At 59.0% G+C, this 19,212-nt stretch overlaps 4 protein-coding genes across 6 annotated transcripts in view; all 4 read right to left on the bottom strand.

The window, feature by feature from the left end:
- Positions 1–816: 816 nt before the first annotated feature.
- LOC136104840 (alkaline phosphatase, placental type-like) lies at positions 817–1,518 on the bottom strand. Its single transcript, XM_065844084.2, has 3 exons — positions 1,225–1,518; positions 1,076–1,145; positions 817–959 (listed from the first exon to the last, which is right to left on the bottom strand). The coding sequence occupies exons 1-3, from the start codon at positions 1,390–1,392 to the stop codon at positions 817–819; spliced, it is 381 nt and encodes a 126-aa protein (XP_065700156.2). The 5' UTR covers positions 1,393–1,518.
- Positions 1,519–2,628: 1,110 nt separating this feature from the next.
- LOC136105067 (intestinal-type alkaline phosphatase-like) lies at positions 2,629–6,536 on the bottom strand. The gene is made up of 11 exons (XM_065844615.2): positions 5,865–6,536; positions 5,269–5,385; positions 5,039–5,154; positions 4,604–4,778; positions 4,273–4,445; positions 4,053–4,187; positions 3,889–3,961; positions 3,665–3,803; positions 3,360–3,565; positions 3,111–3,221; positions 2,629–3,025 (listed from the first exon to the last, which is right to left on the bottom strand). The coding sequence occupies exons 1-11, from the start codon at positions 5,932–5,934 to the stop codon at positions 2,751–2,753; spliced, it is 1,590 nt and encodes a 529-aa protein (XP_065700687.1). The 5' UTR covers positions 5,935–6,536; the 3' UTR covers positions 2,629–2,750.
- A 69-nt stretch (positions 6,537–6,605) lies between these two features.
- Positions 6,606–9,872, bottom strand: LOC136105056 (intestinal-type alkaline phosphatase-like). The gene is given in 12 exon segments (XM_065844584.2): positions 6,606–7,022; positions 7,231–7,252; positions 7,255–7,347; positions 7,489–7,682; positions 7,794–7,926; positions 8,043–8,112; positions 8,192–8,326; positions 8,436–8,608; positions 8,711–8,885; positions 8,964–9,079; positions 9,263–9,379; positions 9,674–9,872. Coding segments are annotated over 12 exon segments (1,602 nt in total). The 5' UTR covers positions 9,747–9,872; the 3' UTR covers positions 6,606–6,721.
- A 902-nt stretch (positions 9,873–10,774) lies between these two features.
- The window catches only part of DIS3L2 (DIS3 like 3'-5' exoribonuclease 2), a 191,343-nt gene continuing 182,905 nt past the window's right edge, over positions 10,775–19,212 (bottom strand). For all 3 annotated transcript variants that reach the window (XM_065844959.2, XM_065844960.2, XM_071812717.1), the window contains 5 exons: positions 15,409–15,556; positions 15,120–15,250; positions 14,792–14,896; positions 14,040–14,141; positions 10,775–11,306 (listed from right to left, as the gene is read on the bottom strand). In XM_065844959.2, coding sequence (XP_065701031.1) covers positions 11,208–11,306; positions 14,040–14,141; positions 14,792–14,896; positions 15,120–15,250; positions 15,409–15,556 — 585 coding nt within the window. In that variant the 3' untranslated portion in view covers positions 10,775–11,207. The remainder of the gene's footprint in view (positions 11,307–14,039; positions 14,142–14,791; positions 14,897–15,119; positions 15,251–15,408; positions 15,557–19,212) is intronic.

Below are 19,212 nucleotides of genomic sequence, written 5' to 3'. Positions count from 1 at the left end.
ATAAATCCACTGATATGGACTAAAACTTTGTTCATTGCTCAGCCCTTCCTGGGTGGGTATGAACCCTGGTGCCTGTCAAAGCTGGGAGGCACATGCAATGCCTTCACCTAATGTTCATCAACTCTTTCACCCCAGTGCCTCCAGTGCTGGTCCCAGGGTGGAGAGCTGGCAGCTACAACAATACAGGGAAATTGAGTCACAGGGAAGCACCTTAGGAGACGTCTGCCACTGCAAACACTTAATCAGCAGATGGAGGCAAACAACCCATGCTCTACTGCATCCCTTGATCCTGGCTCCCATTGCAAGGCTGTACACAGGACCATTGCCATAGAGGATGCTGGTGTATGCCCGCTTGTCCTTGGCTTTCTTGGGGGCCAGCCCTGGCACAGGGAAACTCTTGGTCACTCCCTGTCCCGTACAGGCACCTCTCCCCAACACCCACCTTGGACAGTTCAGCCTCCGGTGGGAGCAAAAGGGAGAGGTGGGAACAGGGATTCTCCCCACTCCTCCCGGGGACCCACCGAAGATGGAGGTGCCACGCAGCGTGTTGCCCCCAAAGGTGAAGACGTGGGAGTGATCGGCCGTCACCACGGTCAAGGTGTCAGCGGGGGAGGTGAGCTCGCCCGCCCGCGCCACCGCCCGGTCCAGCATGACAGCCTCCATCAGCGCCTGCTTGGCCCGGCCGCTGTGGTGGCCGTGGTCGATCCTGCCACCTGCACGGGGAACGCGGCCGTCACCCCTGCCTGCTTCCCTGGAACACCCACCTGCTCCCAGACCCGCATCCCACCCCAGCTCCAGCCACGCTGCCCATCGGGGCTACTCATCTTCCACAAAGAGGAAGAAGCCGTTGGGGTTCCTGCGCAGGATGCGAATGGCCTTTTCCGTCATCTCCACTATGGAGGGGTCTGTGGAGGCGTTGCGGTTCAGCTCGTACTGCATGTCCTTGGGCTCAAAGAGGCCTGGGAGGGTGGGGCGGGAGGTGTTCATGCTGGGGCTGCTTTGTGCCCCCACCAGCATCCCAGGAGCAGGAAGGATGGGGAGGCGTTGCCGATGGCAGAGCCAGTGATGCTCTCACCCATCAGGTGGCTCACAGAGTCATCCTCGACCGCGTCCAGGCCCTTCTTATCCCAGACGTAGCGGGCACCCTGCCAGCGAGAACAGAGCCGGTGCCAATGGCACACCCCCCGTGCCCGGCATCATGTGTACTGCACCCTGGCACGGTACCTGCTTGGCACTCAGCCATTCGGCAATCAAGTCCAGGCCGTCCTTCCTGATACCGTTCTGGGACAGGTCCTCTGGGTACTCAGGGTCCGGAGTCTTCTTGGGGGTCATGTACATCCGCCCACCGCCCAGCATCACCTGCCAGGGAGTGGGGGAGAGCCGCCACCCCATGCTGCTCACCCCAGCTCCCTCCCCAAATGCTGCCTGTGTCCAGGGTGGGGGGACAGCCCTTTATGGCCCTGCCCTCTCCCGCCAGAGGGCTGAGACCATGGGCTGATAACATTCAGGGACTATCTCCCAGCCCTGCCCAGGGCCCCCAGCCCTCCCTGGGGCCATCCCTGCCCCCAGCAGCCAGGGAGGACCTTTAGCCCCTCCCTGGGGACCCGGACACCTCAAAGCCCCCAGCTCCCACGCTGGCAGCTGCTGTGGGACCCCGGGGAGCGGTAGGGAGGGCGCAGGGCAAAGTGCTGTTTTTGCAGACAGGCTGACCTGCGTCAGGCTGGATTGGTCTTGTCTTCCCCAAGACAAAGCTGAAGAGGGGGACACCGGGCTGAAGGGGTCTGGGGAGCACAACTTGCCTTTGGTGTCAGTGTCCTCAGATCCCCTTTCCCAGGGGCTGAAGTCAGGGGAATGGCTGGGGGTGCCAGGGCAGGATATGGGGCTCAGCCCTTCAAGGAGCACCCTGTACAGCTCCACTGCTCCTGGTGACCCTACAATAATGAACGTTTCCCCCTCATCACCTCCAGACACCCACAGTAAAAAATGCACATGATCCTGCAGCCAGGCAGCTCACAAGCCTGGGAGACCCTACAATAACAGACATGCCACTGTGCTGTCCCAACCCTTCTATACCGCACACACAGGCTCCTGGGAGACCCCACAATAAGAAACACAACCAGGGCATCGCTGCCCTAGTGCTCCAGCAGCCAGAAGGGCCATCATGCCCCAGTGGGTGCCAGTACCCTGCAGGCTCTGGATGGGGTTTGGGACCTGGGATGCCCCATCCACTGATCCTTGGGGTCCTTTCTCCTCACAGAACTGGTGCATTAAGCAACGGTCCCAGTCCATCTACCTGCAGGTGCTGACAGACAAACACATCCCCATGCCAGCCCCATCCTGTCCCCATATCAGCCCTGGCAGCAGGTGACACCATCAGCTGGGCTCAGGGCTGGGCGATGCCAGTCTGCCTCAGGAATGTGGGGACATGGATACCCGCTGTATTTTTCGTCGCCGTTTATGCTCAATAAACCACTGAATACGCCGGGTTTTATGCAAGAGGCAATGGCTGGGGGACACGTAGGGATGGTGAGCAGCAGGAAACATCCCCAGCTCTGTCCCACCAGTGTCACACCCCACGTTTATTAGCCACTGAGCACCCTGAGCAGGTGATGTGGGGTCCCCCTGTGCTCGGGATTTGGTTGCCCATGGCTGTTTCATCACGACCAGTGATGCTCCAAAGAGCTGCCAGCCACCTATGGGTGCTGCAGTCATGGGGAGGGGGCCCCATGAGGTGCCCCAGGGCTGTGGGGTCAGTGGAAGAGGGGCAGGAGGAGGGTGGGCAGGAGCAGGAGCAGGGGGACAGCACGAGCGCTGGTGGCAGAGCTGGTGGTAGAGATGCGCTGGCGACAGTCGGTGTAGGGCTCGAGGCAGGCGGCGTAGGCCATGACGTGGGCGATGTAGGTCTGCTCCTGCACCCCGTGGAAGAGGTAAGCCATGGGCCCCTTGGCCAGGATGGCCACGTCCTCGCCACCATGGCTCTCGGATTTGAGGGGCACAGCTGCTTGTTGTGTGTAGTTGAAATTCACTGGAGAGGGTGAGAAGCAGGTGAGGGGAGCTGCAGGGACACCCAGCCCCATCCCACCACCCGGCCATGGTCTCTGTGCACTCACTGGCTGTGGCCTCATCCACATTAGTCCGGTTGCCTTCCACGTAGCCTGGCCCATTCCCGTAGAGGATGGACGTGTAGTTCTTCCCATCAGCAGCTTCGCTGTGGGCAAGACCTGGGGAGGGGGCAATGAAGGGGAGGAATCAGCCAAGAAACCCCCGTGTCACCCCTCTGGCTGCAGCCAGGACACCCAGAGCTGGCAGTGCCCAGCACGGGGCCGTGCCCTGCTCTCAGCAGCCGGACAGAGCTTTACCGAAGATGGAGGAGCCGCGCAGGGTGTAACCACCAAAGGAGAAGACGTGGGAGTGGTCGGCAGTGACGACAGTCAGGGTCTCTGTCTCATCTGTCACGATGCCCGCCCGTTCGATGGCCCGGTCGAACGCCACCGCATCCGTCAGCGCCTTCTGGGCTGCCCCTTCGTGGTGGCCATGGTCGATTCTACCGCCTGCAGACGGACACCTGCGGTGGGCTGGGGACCGCCGGCAGCACCCCAACCCTTACCCCCACCCTGGGATGTGGGACTCCCCTCTTGCCCACCCTGAGAACACCGGTCCTGACTTATCTTCCACAAAGAGGTAGAAGCCATTGGGGTTCCTTTTCAGGATGGTGATGGCCGCTTCAGTCATCTCAGAGATGGATGGGTCCAGGATGGGGTCACGCACCAGATCATACGCCATGTCCATGGGTTCAAAGAGACCTGGGAGGGGACACAGTGGGAACAGCTTCAGCACTTGTATGTGTCCCAATGGCTGTGAGGTTCTGGCACGTGGGACGTTTGTTACCCATCAAATAGTTCACGTTGGGGTCAGCAGCAGCAGCCAGCATCTCTGACCTGTTCCAGGCATAGCGGGCACCCTGTGAGTAAATCCCGGGGTTGGGTCTATGGATGTACAGTCCTGTGTCTGGGGCTGGTGGGCAGAAGACCATCCCACCATTTGTCACCCACCTGCCGTGCCTCCAGCCACATGTTGATGAGGTTATTCCCATCCTCGCGAATCCCTCTTGCTGACTCATCATTGGGATACTCAGGGTCTGGTGTCCCTGCAGGTGTCATGTAAATTCGACCACCCCCCATGATCACCTGGAGAGAATAAGATGGGCACATCAGTTATAGGGTTGCCTAGAGAAGGTCTGTCCGTGCTCTACCCATAGTGATGGTCACTTACATTGATGTCGACGTTGTGGATCAGCTGCCAGGCGATGTCCTTGCAGCCCTGGCTCCGAGCCTCCGCGGGCATGCTGGCATCCGCGTACCAGTTGCGATCCACCACATGGGCGTAGGACCCCGAGGGTGACGCATGTTGTGCTCGTGATGTTGTCACGAAGCCCACTGCCTTCCCTGCAATCCCCCCACCCATGAGACCCCATGAAGGGTGAGCAGGGCAGGCCATGGGGTCCCTCACCATTGAGCCCCAGGATGCTCATGGTGGGGCAGCCCGTTGTCCCTGGAGGGTTCCCCCAGCTTGGCCAGCCCTACTGCCCCATGTCCCCCATTACCGGCTTTGCGGGCTCGCTCCAGCACTGAGATCACCTCGTTGCCAAAGGTCGTGTTACACTGCTGGTAGCGGGCAGCCGCGCTCACCCCAATGGTCTTGTAGTTGGTCTTCACCCCACAGAGATAGGCTGTGGATGTTGCTGCGCTGTCAGGGACCTGACGATCCACACTGTACGTCTATCAAGGACAAATACGAGGCTTAGGGTGGGAATGGTTGGCAGAAGCAGCAGGCAGGGGGCCCCCATTCCACTTGCACCTCTTGAGCTGCACCCCGTGAGCTCATTCACTCCTCCAAGGACCAGTGTGGGATGGGCAGGGACCCTGTGCACTCCGTAAGTGCATCCCTGGGGTGCTTCTGTGCCAGCAGCCCCACGAGCAGCGCTTTGGTCCCCTGCCCAAAATCACCCTGCTCCCTGCCCTGTGTGGTGGGGATTTACCTTAGAGAGAGCCACGTAGGGGAAAGTATCCATGGCGAGGGGGGTCTCGGGGCCCAGATGTCCCTCCTGCTGTCCCTTTAGGATGCGGGTGGCTGTGAGGCTGGGGATGCCAAAGCCTGAGTGAGGAAAGAAGGTCCTGGTCACCATCTGGACTGGCTGTTCTCACTGCATCCAGCTCTTTCTGCAGCAGTGACACCAGCCTGCCCACCACGGGTATCAGTGGGACTCACCATCCCCCATGAAGATGATGAGGTTTTTGGCTTCTCTTATCCTGGGCTGGATGTTGAAGGAGGCCTGGATGGCTGCGGCTGCTTGATTGTTCCAGAAGGACGGGTTCTCCTCTTCCACTGGGACAAGGCAGCACCCGTCAGTCCCAGTTTGTCAGCACCCATGTCTCTGGGGTTCCCACATCGTCTCTGGGGTTCCCACGTCATCCCTGGGGCACCCACATCCCTGGGCATCCCCATATTGGGGCCTCTTTTGACTGGGACCCAGTGGGTCAGGGTGCAGTTTGGGGTGGGGAAAGGCCATTTGGGCTCGGACCCACTGCCTGGCTCAAGGGTGCTGAGGCAGTAAAAAGAGACATGATGTGGGTGGCGGGATGGAGCCAAATCCATGGTGACAGGAGGCTATAGGCACTGTCCCCAGACCTCTAGCACAGAAACAAGCAGGAACCTGCCCACCCAGGAGAAAACTGGATCAAGGTCCCCAGAAAAGCAGGGGTAACTCTCATTAACCCTTGCAGAGCCAGGCAGACCCTGCTTCCCTCCCAAAACCCTCACTGTGCCCGGATACGCTGGGCACCCATCCCCATCCTCATCCCCACCTGGGATGACAGCAGTGCTGAGCCCTGCCCAGAGGCCCAGGCAGAGGGCGAGGAGTGCCAGGAGCTGCATGGTGAGATCTGGTAGCCCAACGCCACTGGCAGTGTCCACAATTTAATAGATCTGGGGAGGGACTTTGGACCAGGACCAGCCCACGCAGGGTGTGTGGAGCGGTTTGACATGTCTCTGATAGCCTGATGTCCTGCAGGCAGCCAGCACAAAGGCCATGGGGCTGGGCTCAGGCACTTCCATGGCTCATCACCTAATTGCTGCTGGATGGACAGTGAGATTTGGGGTACAAACAGCTGTTGGGGGGCAAGAGGATAGGCAGAAACTGGCAGATGTCATTGCCCACCCTGGCCACGGTACTGCAGTGCCATACAGGGGGATGCCCTGGCTCTGGATGCCACAGTCAGCCCTGAGCATCAGACCTGGGGCAACAGGGGTATTGGGAGCACCTGCGTTCATTTGTGCCCTGAGTAGACCTTATCTCTGCCCAGTACTTTACACTGATGTGGACTAAAACTTTGCTCCCTATTGGTGAGGTATGAACCCTGTGCCCGTCAAAGCTGGGAGGGACATTGACTCCCCTCGCTTGTACTTCATAACCTCCTTCACCCCAGTGGTTCCAGTGTTGGTCCCAGGGTGGGGAGCTGGAAATCACAACCCTCTGGGGCAACTGAGTCACAGGGAACCGCCTTAAGAGGTGACTGCTGCCACTGCAAACCCTCGCACGAAAGATGAAGACAAACAACCTATGCTTTATTTCATCCCTTGATCCCAGCCACAGTGGACCTGGCTGTCAAGACCCTTGATGTGGCAGCTGGGGATGGCTGGGCAGCCTGGATAGAAGTGGGGCTCAGCCAGGGGCTCTCAGCTCCCCACTACGTGGGCAGCCACACAGAGGGCCAGGAGGGCGAGCAGGGGCTGTGGGGAGCACTGGGTGCCATAAGAGGCCCTGCGGGCTGCCCCGCACTGGGGGCCGGCGGCGTATGGCTCGAGGCAGGCGGCGTAGGCCATGGCGTGAGCGATGTAGTGCTGCTCCTGCACCCCGTGGAAGAGGTGGGACATGGGGCCCTGGGCCAGCACCACCACGTCCTCCCCACTGTGGGTCTCCGTCTCCAGGGGCACCGCTGCCTGCTGCCTGTAGTCCTTGTCCTCTGCAGGGCACAGGAGAAATGGTGTTGGGGGCAGCAGGCTCACCTCCCCGCTGTAGGGTTGGGGGGTGCAGCTCGCATTACCCGGGCACAACGATGAGTCACACCCAAGTGACTCCTGAGTCACATGGTGGCATCGGGACCCCGTGCACCCCAGTGTTCATGCTCAGGGGATGCTGCCCACACCACCCTGTGCCCCCCAGGCTCCTACCTGCAGCAGGGAGGTTGGCAGCTGGGCGGCCCCCATCACGGATACTGTAGCCGGGACCATTGCCATAGAGGATGCTGGTGTATGCCCGTTTGTCCTTGGCTTTCTTGGGGGCCAGCCCTGGCACAGGGAAACTCTTGGTCACTCCCTGTCCTGTACAGGCACCTCTCCCCAACACCCACCTTGGACAGTTCAGCCTCCGGTGGGAGCAAAAGGGAGAGGTGGGAACAGGGATTCTCCCCACTCCTCCCGGGGACCCACCGAAGATGGAGGTGCCACGCAGCGTGTTGCCCCCAAAGGTGAAGACGTGGGAGTGATCGGCCGTCACCACGGTCAAGGTGTCAGCGGGGGAGGTGAGCTCGCCCGCCCGCGCCACCGCCCGGTCCAGCATGACAGCCTCCATCAGCGCCTGCTTGGCCCGGCCGCTGTGGTGGCCGTGGTCGATCCTGCCACCTGCACGGGGAACGCGGCCGTCACCCCTGCCTGCTTCCCTGGAACACCCACCTGCTCCCAGACCCGCATCCCACCCCAGCTCCAGCCACGCTGCCCATCGGGGCTACTCATCTTCCACAAAGAGGAAGAAGCCGTTGGGGTTCCTGCGCAGGATGCGAATGGCCTTTTCCGTCATCTCCACTATGGAGGGGTCTGTGGAGGCGTTGCGGTTCAGCTCATACTGCATGTCCTTGGGCTCAAAGAGGCCTGGGAGGGTGGGGCGGGAGGTGTTCATGCTGGGGCTGCTTTGTGCCCCCACCAGCATCCCAGGAGCAGGAAGGATGGGGAGGCGTTGCCGATGGCAGAGCCAGTGATGCTCTCACCCATCAGGTGGCTCACAGAGTCATCCTCGACCGCGTCCAGGCCCTTCTTATCCCAGACGTAGCGGGCACCCTGCCAGCGAGAACAGAGCCGGTGCCAATGGCACACCCCCCGTGCCCGGCATCATGTGTACTGCACCCTGGCACGGTACCTGCTTGGCACTCAGCCATTCGGCAATCAAGTCCAGGCCGTCCTTCCTGATACCGTTCTGGGACGGATCCTCTGGGTACTCAGGGTCTGGAGTCTTCCTGGGGGTCATGTACATCCGCCCACCGCCCAGGATCACCTGCCAGGGAGTGAGGAGCTACCACCGGCACCACCACAGCCCTGCAGCTCAGCAGAGCCTCCCAACGTCCCTGGTGTCCCCTCTCTCCCATGCCCACTCCCTGGCTCACATTGATGTCTGTGTTGTGCACCAGCTGGTAGGCAATGTCCTTACAGCCGTCCCGCAAGGCCTCCTTGGGCATGTTGGTGTCGGCGTACCAGCTCCGGCTGGCCGAGTGGGCATAGGCTGCACCAGGGGACGCATGCTGCACCCGTGTGGTCGTCACGATGCCCACCGACTTGCCTGCAGCGTAGGCAAGGGATTATGGAAACCCCATCCAGCCCTGTACGGCATGGGACGGCTGTCCTTGCCAGACTATCTGACAGGGTTGCCACTGCCCTGTACCTGCCAGCCTGGCCCTGTGTAAGATCGAGTCCACCTCGTTGCCGAAGGTGGTGCGGCATTTGCCGTAGACGGCCGCCCCGCTCAGCCCCAGCGTCTTGGCGTTGGCCTTCACCCCGCAGAGGTAGGCTGTGCCCGTGCCAGCGCTGTCGGGCACCTGCCGGTCGATGGTGTAGGTCTGAAAGCAAGTGGGGAGCACTGAGGTTTTGAGCAGGGGCAAGTTGGCCACCCGCCCCCCCCAGCACTGCCCACTCACCTTGGCCAGGGCCATGTGGGGAAAAGTCTCCATGGCCAAGACACTCTCCTCACCTGAGCCACCAGCCAGTTGCCCCTTGTAGATCCGAGCAGCCGACACTGTGGACAGCCCCATACCTGCAGACATGGCAGATCCATGGGGTGGGCAAGGAGTCGGCATCAGGGATTTTTCTGCCCTCCCCAGGCATTGCCTGGGGCCAGCCGGACAGGAGGGGACCTGCACCAGCCCCATCTTCTCACCAGCCATGTCCCTTGGCTGCTGTGGAGCCGTGGGGCGCGGCTGGGACCTGCGGGACCTACCGTCGCCCATGAAGAGGATGATGTTTTTGGCCCGCTGTGCCACTGGCTGCAAGGCCAGGGCTGACTCCAGCCTCCTCCTGGCCCCTTCGTTCCAGTAGTCCGGGGTCTCCTCAGCGTCTGGAGGCGAGAGCAGAGCCAAAGGCATGCGGGGGCACCGGGCACCCGGAGGGTCCCTGGGAATATCCCGTCCACGGGGGAGCAGGGTGAGCTGCTCTGCGCTGCCTCTGTAGGAGCCTTAGAGAGTAACAAACCACCCCAACCTCCCAAGGTGGGCAGGAAGGTTTGCCCTCCCTGGTATCCCACATGGAGGTGACAGCGTCCCCAGAGACTCACGAAGAAGTGGCACCAGCCCCAGTACCCCCACCAAGTGCTCACACCCCCGGTACCACATGTTCCTGCTCCAGCTGTCACCTGAGGCAGCAGCAGATGGCCGGGCGAGGAGGCAGAGGAGAAGGCATGTTCCAGGGGAGAGCCGCCACCCCATGCTGCTCACCCCAGCTCCCTCCCCAAATGCTGCCTGTGTCCAGGGTGGGGGGACAGCCCTTTATGGCCCTGCCCTCTCCCGCCAGAGGGCTGAGACCATGGGCTGATAACATTCAGGGACTATCTCCCAGCCCTGCCCAGGGCCCCCAGCCCTCCCTGGGGCCATCCCTGCCCCCAGCAGCCAGGGAGGAACTTTAGCCCCTCCCTGGGGACCGGGACACCTCGGGGCCCCCAGCTCTGGCAGCCACTGTGGGACCCTGGGGAGCAGCAGGGAAGGAGGGCCCAGGGCAAAGTGCTGTTTTTGCAGACAGGTTGGGTTTGCCTTGTCTCCCCCAAGACAAACCTGAGGGGGACACTGAGCTGAGGGATAGCAGGGAGGACATCTGCCCTTTGGTGTCAGTGCCCTCAGATCCTTTCTCCCAGGGGACATGTCACATGCTACCTGTCAGGCCCTGGGGCAGCCGGTGCCAGCAGGGCTCACAGCAAGGTCCCAGCTGCAGCAGGGAACGGCCCTGCATCACCAGCACCCAGCGAGGAGTGGGAGACCCAGGGACTAACAGGCTGCTCCCACCCTCTCCCACATCCACAGCTGATATCCACACGTGGTTGCACCACCTCACGTGGAAGGACGCTGCCAGCAGCACAACCCCTGGGGACTGCAGATGACCCTGCTGGCTTTCATGGCTTGCCAGCTCCAGGGGAGTGGGTTGTGCCAGCCCTGACCTGCCCCATGGCCCAATCCCTCATCCTGAGCAGGGCCCCCTCCCTGCATGGCACGATGGATCCACCCCTAACCAGACATCAATCCCTCCACCAGCTGCCGCTCCTGGCTGCCTGTGCCCTTGGAGGTGATGAAGCAGATGCTGCCGGAGCAGCCCCTGCATCATGGCCGATCACATCCCCGGGGCAGCACCTGGGAAGCGACAGGCAGGGGAAGGCACAAGGCTGCCTGGGAGAGGAGTTATTGCTGGGATTCCCAACTGGAGGAATGCAGAGGAGACAAAATAAAACCTGCACGAGATCCCCACGTGGCTGCTGACCCAGCTTTTATTACATGACACACAACCCTGCAAAGCAACCCTCCTGCCTGGCCCCACGGCTGCATCCCACTGCATCTCAACCAGGATGGTGGAGTCAGCTTCTCTCCAGTCCCAGGGACACGCATCCCTGCTCGGCCCTCACCATGGGCACCCAAGGTGGTTGGGGATGGACACCACTGCATTAAAAAAAAGGCAAGCCTCAAATTAAAAATATCTGAGAGTAGAAATTCTCTGCCTGGGGCAAAACCCTGAGCCCCACTCCCAGACGCAGTTAAAATCCAAACCAAAAATCAAACAGCTTCTCTTTTAAAACTCCCAACCCCAAACTCCTCGTGGGTTCCCTCTGTCCCCGGTGGGCGCTGGTGCAGGGCCTGGGAGGTGAGCGAAGGTCGGCAGCGGGGAGCACACGCAGCCTGTGGTGCTCACTTCTCCGAGCTCGGTCTCTTGAGCAGGGCGCTGTACTTGAGCGGGGCGCCGTCCGACGTCAGCACGACCTCCACCAGCGTGAAAATGGTGATCACCTTCAGTGATGGAGGGAAAGACAGAGAGATGAGAGGTTTTCAGGTGGCTTGGCATCAGACCAGGTTTCGCTTAGAGCCATGCTGGCACCCACTGGGAGCTGAGGAATAGGGCAGGATGGCTGCAGACAGCTCTGCTGGCATCCAGGGTGTTCCCAGGGCTGGGGCTGGATGCAGCATCTTCAAGGGCAGCACCGCTGGGCTGCAAAGCCAGCCAGGGATCCCAAACTGACCTAAATAAGCCCCCTAGAACATCCACACTTATTTCACCAGATCAGACCCCGGTCTTGTTCTCTGCACAATCTGGGAAGGTGTGGACTGTGCCCTTGGCATTGGGTCCTGACCTCCCCTAAAACCTGCCCAAGTCTCCCTTCTCCAGCTGCAGAATGCACATCATCCCTTAATGAAGCAGCTTGGTCAAGTGCCAGCAGCAAGCTACAGTGAGGAAGGTTTTCCACATGATGCTGAGCATTTTGTTAGCATCCCGCAAGGAGGGAACAACCTCCCCATGCCCACACAGCTAGAGGAGACCCGGGAAGGGAGCACGATGGAGGAGACAAGTGCAAGGGAATAAAGACCCCAGAAATCAATCAACCGCCACCTCCCCACTCCTCTGACTCCATCTCTCTGTGCAATTACACAGATTAGAAGCACAAAGCATCTACCAGGTCTGTCCGTGAGGGTCACAGTTAACGGGCTGGCTGGGACACAGGGAAGGGGCTGCCCCAGGGCCATGGTCGGGCATTTGGGGGCTCCACTTGCTGGAGCCCATTCCCAAACCCTGCGTTACAGCAGGGCTGGACGGGGCCATCTGCTCAGGGCTGGCCCGCAGAAGCGGGCACGGAGCCACTGGCATAACCTTGTCAAACACTTCCCAGCTCATCCAGCGCCAGTCACTCCAGATTAATCATTCACAGCAGGAGAATCTCATTGAGACTTAAACATACCAAAGCAGCAACAAGGAGCAAACCACAGGGAAATCCTTTCACAGACAGCTGCCCAGGTAGTTGCTGGCTGTCTAGCACCAGTCCCCTGCACGGCTGGTAGGAATGCATGGGGCAGTGGCCATGGGGCAGCACCCCACATCTGGAGGGGTCCAATAGGGATTATCAGGGTTCTACCTTAGCAATCCTGCCTCATCCCTTTGCTGAATCACTGCAGAACAGCATGATCTTGCATGAGATCACCCACTTCCTAGATCCACTTCATATTCAAGCTATGAGTAATGCCCACTGAGGCCCCGGCCGTCTCCTGGAGCTGAGGGAGGGATGGGGGCAACACCTCCTGTCCATGGCAGGGCCGGCCAGCCCAGACCCCCGCACAGCTCCCTGCAGCCAGTCCGCCCCGAGTTCCCGCTGCCCGGGGGGTTTGAGCCAAATCGGGAAGCAGAGGCCAAGTGCCAGGGCCAGGAGGGGTGCAGGGGGGCTCAGTGCCACGGGGTGTCCAGGTGACATCTCCCACGGTTCAGCATGGCCCCGATGGGAGCTGGCTCATCCCAGGGCTGGAGATTTATCGACTCAGGGATCTGCTGGCTTGGAGGACAGCTCAGAACCTGCTCCCAGGGGAGGGCTCCGGTGTTTTCTTAGGAGGCGTGGAGGGTTCATGGAAGAGTTTCCTCTGTTGCTGAGTATTTGCTTAACCAAAACGGGCCCTGCTCATGCTGGGGCATCATTTTTCATGCAGGTCCCTGCTAGGGTGTAAGTGATATCCGCTCCTGTAAGAAAGGAGGAACTGAGGCCACTGTGGGTCGTGTCCAGGGAGCTTCTCTGAGCCAAGCTGAGAAAGAAAAGCTCAGTTTCAAAGGCAGGGAGGGAGGGCTGCAGAAACACCTGCAGCAGTCGGCTCTGGCTGCAACATCTCCCCTGGGAAGGAGAGGACTCCCCAGGACAAACATCACACCAGGTCAGCCCGGCCCTGCATCAGGAGTAGTTTTCATCCAGCCCTAGGTGGACAAGCATGGGTTGTGCTGGGCTTGACTGGAAATGAGATTGGAGTGCAGAGCTCTCGGAGTGGAGCAGGTTGGAATCCAGCCCTCCCATCCCCGCCCAGGCAGCAGGCAGGGATCACCGCAGTCAACACAGCTGTGATTTTATAGCGACGCCAGACAGAAGTTGGCAAAGAAGCACCACTTAATCAAGCCAGACAAATGCGATTGCTCCCTTTGATTGAGTTACCAAGTTAATAGATGACAGGGACACAAGAGAAAGATTTCTAGATGCTGTTAAACCATTTGACACTGCATCTCACAAAGTCTGACTTAAAAAATTCCTCCTAATTGGGTCTCAACTCTGTCACGGGGATGGAAACCTGAAGGAAAGGCTGTGCCAGGGAGGGGGCAAGGAATGCCCAGATGGGGGAAGGTTCTCAGTGGGAGGTGCCTTGGGCCTGATCTTACTTAATATCTTAATTGATGATCTGGAAGAAGGAAGTAAACAGCATGTTAATTCAGTTCCTGAAGGAAACTTAATTGGGAGGCAGGGCAGAGTCTGAAGGTCGTGGAGGAGTCAGAGGCGAGGGCAGCGACAGGAGGGAGAGGGGCGGGATGGGAGAGGAGGCTGAGGCTCAGGCCGGGCTCGCTGGGGAGCGGACACGGAGGGACTGCAGGACCCAACAGCCTGTGAGCCAGTCCTGCCTCCCAGATCCACCCCTGTGGAGACCTCGGGATCCACACATTGTACACAGTTTCCACACCAGCCCCGTGGTGTTGGGAGCCTGTCCCGTGCCAAGGTGTCTCACCTGGGGCACAGCTTCCTGCTCCGGCTTCTCCGGCTCCCACATCAGCGTCAGCTCCGGCTTCCTCCCCACCTTCTGGAAGTGGAAGCCCAGTAAGGGCAATGCCTGTGGGCAGGGAGAGTGTTGGGAACAGCCCGTGGCCCTGACAACCCCCCCCGCTCAGCTCTCCCCCTCCACTTCACCTGTGGATGGGGATGATGCTGCTCCTGCCCAGCACGCTGCCTCCGTAGCTCTTTAACAACCAGGATGCAGCAGCCTGTGAGCCTGAGCCTAGCATGTAAATCAGGGGCTGCTGCGATACACAAACAGCCCATATATCACACTATATGTCCTGTTTAAAGATGTCATTGCCAGCCATATAACCAGGTTATTAAGAGAAGATGCTGTCACTAACTGCAGGTGCTGGCCTACAGTGCTGCTGTCACAGCTCCAGATATACCGTCTGATTAAACGAAATGAAAACCAGCCTCTCTCCCTTTCCTCGCTTCAGCTCCTTGTTGCCTTCTGTCCCCCTGAGTCTGCTTTTATTCCCTTTTAACCAGACTAGATCCGCCCCAACACATAGCAGGGAGAGAAGCTGGTCCTCAGAGACTGGGTTGCTCTAGACCCCCCAGCCCCTTGTACCTGCTTGGGGCCGAGGGAAAACCCCAGCAAGGCTCTGGAGCAGCTCCGCCAGCTGCAGGGCTGGTGCAGAAGGGCACCAGGCAGCCCTCTCTGGTGAGGCGGTGTTGGAACTTTCAGTGGGAGGTACTTACATTGCAGTAGACGCGCTTCTGGACTCCAAATTTCAGTACCAGGACATCAAAGGCCTCATTCAGGACGCCCATCACCATGGCCTCTGACTCCAGAGGACCACACTCCTGCAAAGAGACAGAATTGTCATTATACTAGTGTCCCCCATCCAGCTGTCCCCTAAGGGGAGCCAATGTCAGCAGGTCCTGGAGCTCTGGTGGTGACAGTCACTCAGTGTGTCCCCTCTCTGCTTTCCCGCTGGTCATGCAGCCCTCTCCCTGGTGGCATCTAGGCTAAGGCCTCATGGGGAAACCCAGAGAGGCCTCAGGGGAAGATAGTCTTGGCTCTCACCCTGACGAAGACGGCGAAGAAGAGGTCAGCGCTGAGCTCCTGCACCCTCTTGGAAGCCATCTTCCTGTCATTGCAGTGGTCTGCCTGTTTCTGGATGGCCTCTTTCTTCATCTTGATCGGGGAGCTGGCACCTGGGGAAGGGACACGTGACAATGACGTGCCTATGCTCCCTCCTGCTCCACATCCCTGCTAGCTGAGGGCACCCACATGCCATGGAACTGCCCCGTGGGACGCAGCCCCCAAGCACCAGCACCCGTGTCAGGCAAGGCAGGGACCGGGGAGCACCCACCGAGCGAGGCGGAGAGGAGCCGGTGCACGATGATGTCTGCGTAGCGGCGGATGGGTGAGGTGAAGTGGGTGTAAAAGGGCACGTTCAGGGCGTAGTGGCGAAAGAGGGTCTCGTCCTTCAGGACGCCAGTGCAGAAGTAGAGAGCCATCTGGAAGGGGTGAGAAGAGAGGGAAATGGGTGAGCGAGGATGGTGGCAGGACCCTGCATGAGGTTGGAGGGGTCTGTGTCTGCGAGGTAGAGTTCCAACAGGCAACGGCCCTTCGCCTGCTGCTATGTTTGGGCTGTGTGGGGACAAGGTGGGTGCTGCAGGAACCAGAGCACAGACAATGGGGAAAAAGCCGCTGCAGGAAGCTGCTGACTCCGGCTGGCTCCATGGCTTGCACCAGCCTTCACATCACACGTGGGTTTAAGCAGCCTCCTGCTTCTGCTCAGGATTCAGGGCTCATTCACCACCCCCCTGTCGTCAAGGGGAAGGAGAGCCAGGACTGTCCTGTCCTGCCACGGATGCTCTGGCTCCAAACACCCATTGCACCTGCTGGAAGAGCACTGGGGGCTGGGAGGAGCTGGGATGAGGGGCTCCCCCATTCCCCGCTGTGACCCCCGATGCTCCGTCCCACCACGACAGCTGGGAAGCCGAGCGGCTGGGCTGCCTGGCTAAAGCAACACTGGGGTTGTCGTGGCCCCACGGCCTCTTCAGCGGGAACCTCTCCTGGCTGCGCTGTCCCTGTTATCCCACATGTTACAGCTTTTATTTTTATATCTGTGAAACACCAGCCCTCGGGGCTGGGAAAACAAGAGCCCGGAGCTCAGGCAGGGAGGGGAGGCTGTGCAGGTCAGGGGGGTTGTGGTGGGGTCACAGCACAGTGGCGATTGAATGAACCCGCTTAAAAATAAGAGCAAGTGATTGAAAGAAAACAGGAGTAGCCAGCTCTGATTACGGAGCCGTCCTGGGATCCACGGTTTGGGCAGCTGTATCCTCCACTCTCCAGCCCAGTGGCACAGCCAGCTCCTGCTGAGCAGCAATGCACTGATCCGGGCAAGTAAATAAAGCAGGTTAAAAAAAGCAGCATCGGTCCCAGCCTTATTATGAGACCCAAGAGCTGGGATAGGAGCTGTGGCAGCTGCCAATTTCCACAACCCAGAATTAAATTGTTTCTGATGGACTCCGTGAAGCACGGTCTCCACTCAATTAGCTCGGCTCCCACCGAACGAGGCTCTGCGCGGTTGGGCGGGGAGAGACGCCGAGGGCTGGAGCCTGCTGCAGAAGACGAGTGCCCTTGTGCAGACAGACAGCATGAAATTACAGGGCTTACAGCACCTATGGCAGGCTCCTGGGCAGAGGAGGGGAAGGTCTCCGCAGTGCCAGGCAGGCAGAGCGCAGAACGTACCCATTTGATGGCACAGGTCAAAAATCCTTGCTGTGAGAAAGCCACTGGGAAAGGCTCATCCTTCAGTTAGAAAAGCTGCTGCAGGTCCTGCGCTGCTTGCTGGGGCAGTTCTTCCTGATGGATGTGCTGGCCAAACCCAGCTGCTGCTGTGTCCAGCACCATTTTTGACACTCTGTTGGCAGCTCATGACCCTCGCCGAGGTTGGCATCAGGCCGGGTAGCACAGCAAATGTACTGTCTGGGCTGTGGTAAGGTTATACACTGCAGGGAACCCAGTCTAACACGTATCTGATACCTGTCTTTGCCACCATGACAGCGCTACCCAGGGACACTGCCATAAAGCAGACGTTTTCTCGTTAACAGATTTGACTCACAAGTGGTCTCCAATCTCCAGGGTTTGCTGCAATCCCCAGAGAACTGTGAAATAAATCAGCCCCAGTCAACCAGGGGCAGCTTTGTTCTCACGGACAGATTAAATCCCCGAGTGACTGAGCCCCTGAAAAATGATATGTCGCTGCTCCTTCATCTGTTACGAGGCTCCTGGCATGGCAATCCAGGCACTCCTTCAGACACACGTGTTACCAGTTGCTTCCCATCTCCCGCCTCCAAGAGTCTGATGTCTTGATGAAGAAAAGATAGAAGACGTAAGCTTGGAATGACCACAGGTTTTCTGTGGGCATCTCGTTTTGGCTGATCTAACTGCAGCCTTGTCCCTGAAACACCAGCTTTATCACCAGGAGCTGAGATGTGTGCAGGGATGGCGGTGACTCCTCCGTGCCCTGGGCTCATGGTCCCCATGCCGTCTGTCAGAGCGGTGGCCCAGCCCTCAGCACCGGCACAGACCCTGCCTGGCTGTGCTCTGCAGCTGCCAGCACTCAGATCTGTCCTCTCCCTGGGGAGGGACCGTGGTGTCTGGGGACATGGGCAGGATGGGGCTGATTCTCCCATCTGCTGGTGGCAAACAGCAAAAAATCCTCCTCACAAGGAAAGCTCCTTCCACTCAGTAGCTGTCTGCCCTTTCCAAGGGGCTCTGACACGGCTCTGCATTACCTGTGCTTTGCAGGAACAATGGCGGGAATCTGAACTGCTCAGGATTTTGGGGAACTCTGAGCCCACCCTGCAGTTTGTGTGGTCAGGGACCAGAGACCACAGAGAGTTCCCACAGAGCCATGGTCCTTCTTTATGGACTGGAGGTCATATGGATCCACCGTTGCAAGCACATCAGGAACAGCCCTCAATATGGGAGGGGAGAGTCTTGGGCGAGTCTGAAACTCCATTTACAAACTACACAACAGTTCAGCAAATGGCAACTGCATAAGCTCACCCCAGGATCAAGACAGATTCCTGCTGCTTCTGGCTCATGCACCACTTCCAATAATGAGAGCACCCCACCACGCATGGCAGTGCCATCTTGCCAGGGAACACCAGCAGATGGGAACGCTGCTCAGCACCCAGAGCCAGGCTGCTCTGCAGGGCTGATGGGCTCAGCTGTAATCTGGGAGTGTGCCAGACAGCAGGACTGCCAGGCGCAAGCAGACTGCACAGCACACCTGAACACATGGGCACCTTGGTCTTCTGACCACAAAACCAATTGAGTTCCTGCCAAAATCACGTCTCATGGAATATCTCCTTTAAGAGTCCCTCTTTCTCCTCCCCCAAACTCTCTGTCTGGTATCTACTCTGCAGAAGACTTCATCCTCAAAATCCTGATGCCTCTTTCACATACAGATCTAACATGTATTCACAGGGTTAAGCCATAACCAAAGCGACTGGGCGGTATCTCAAAGCACACTCGCCACCTCTCTGACCACAGCCTCGGGAGACCAAAGAGGCAAAATCTCAGCAAGTCAGTGGGTCCCAAAAAGCTCATCTCCTCCTTCGTGCCGCTGCAGAACCAAGCTGTCTTCTCCTTGCTCATCCCTCCTGGCCCACAGCCAGGCTTGCTCCAAGTGCTGGTGCTGCCAAAGTCCAGGCTTGTGCCACAGTCAGCAGGACCAGAGAGGGACCCCAGGGAATGCATGTGACCAGTGAAGTCACCTGTTAGCACCTCTCACCAGAAAAGGAAGATGTGACAGAAGGGACCAGGACAAGCCAAAGCAGGACAGGGGACCTGGGACAACACAGCCTGCTCCAAAGGACACTTCTTGCACTTTACAAAGCAGCACTCCTGAGCTGGACACATACGTGAGGGGGTGACTTACTGAATGGCTTTAGTCCCCAGTTCCACTTGCAAACAAACATTAAGTCACTAAAGTGCAGAAAGACTTCAGGCAACTGCTAATGAGTAAATGGAGCAAATAAGCTAATTAGAAGAGTGACAGTCAAATGAGTGATGTTGGGAAGACGATTCATTCCTGCAGTGATAAGCAGGTCACAGCAGAGAGACCATTTTGGGAACGTGTTCCTTCTCCCTGTGG

This window comes from Patagioenas fasciata, chromosome 9, assembly GCF_037038585.1.
Source record: "Patagioenas fasciata isolate bPatFas1 chromosome 9, bPatFas1.hap1, whole genome shotgun sequence".
Taxonomy (NCBI): Eukaryota; Metazoa; Chordata; class Aves; order Columbiformes; family Columbidae; genus Patagioenas; species Patagioenas fasciata.
Note: the sequence above shows the minus strand (reverse complement) of the source record. Positions and strands in the feature narration are given on the sequence as shown.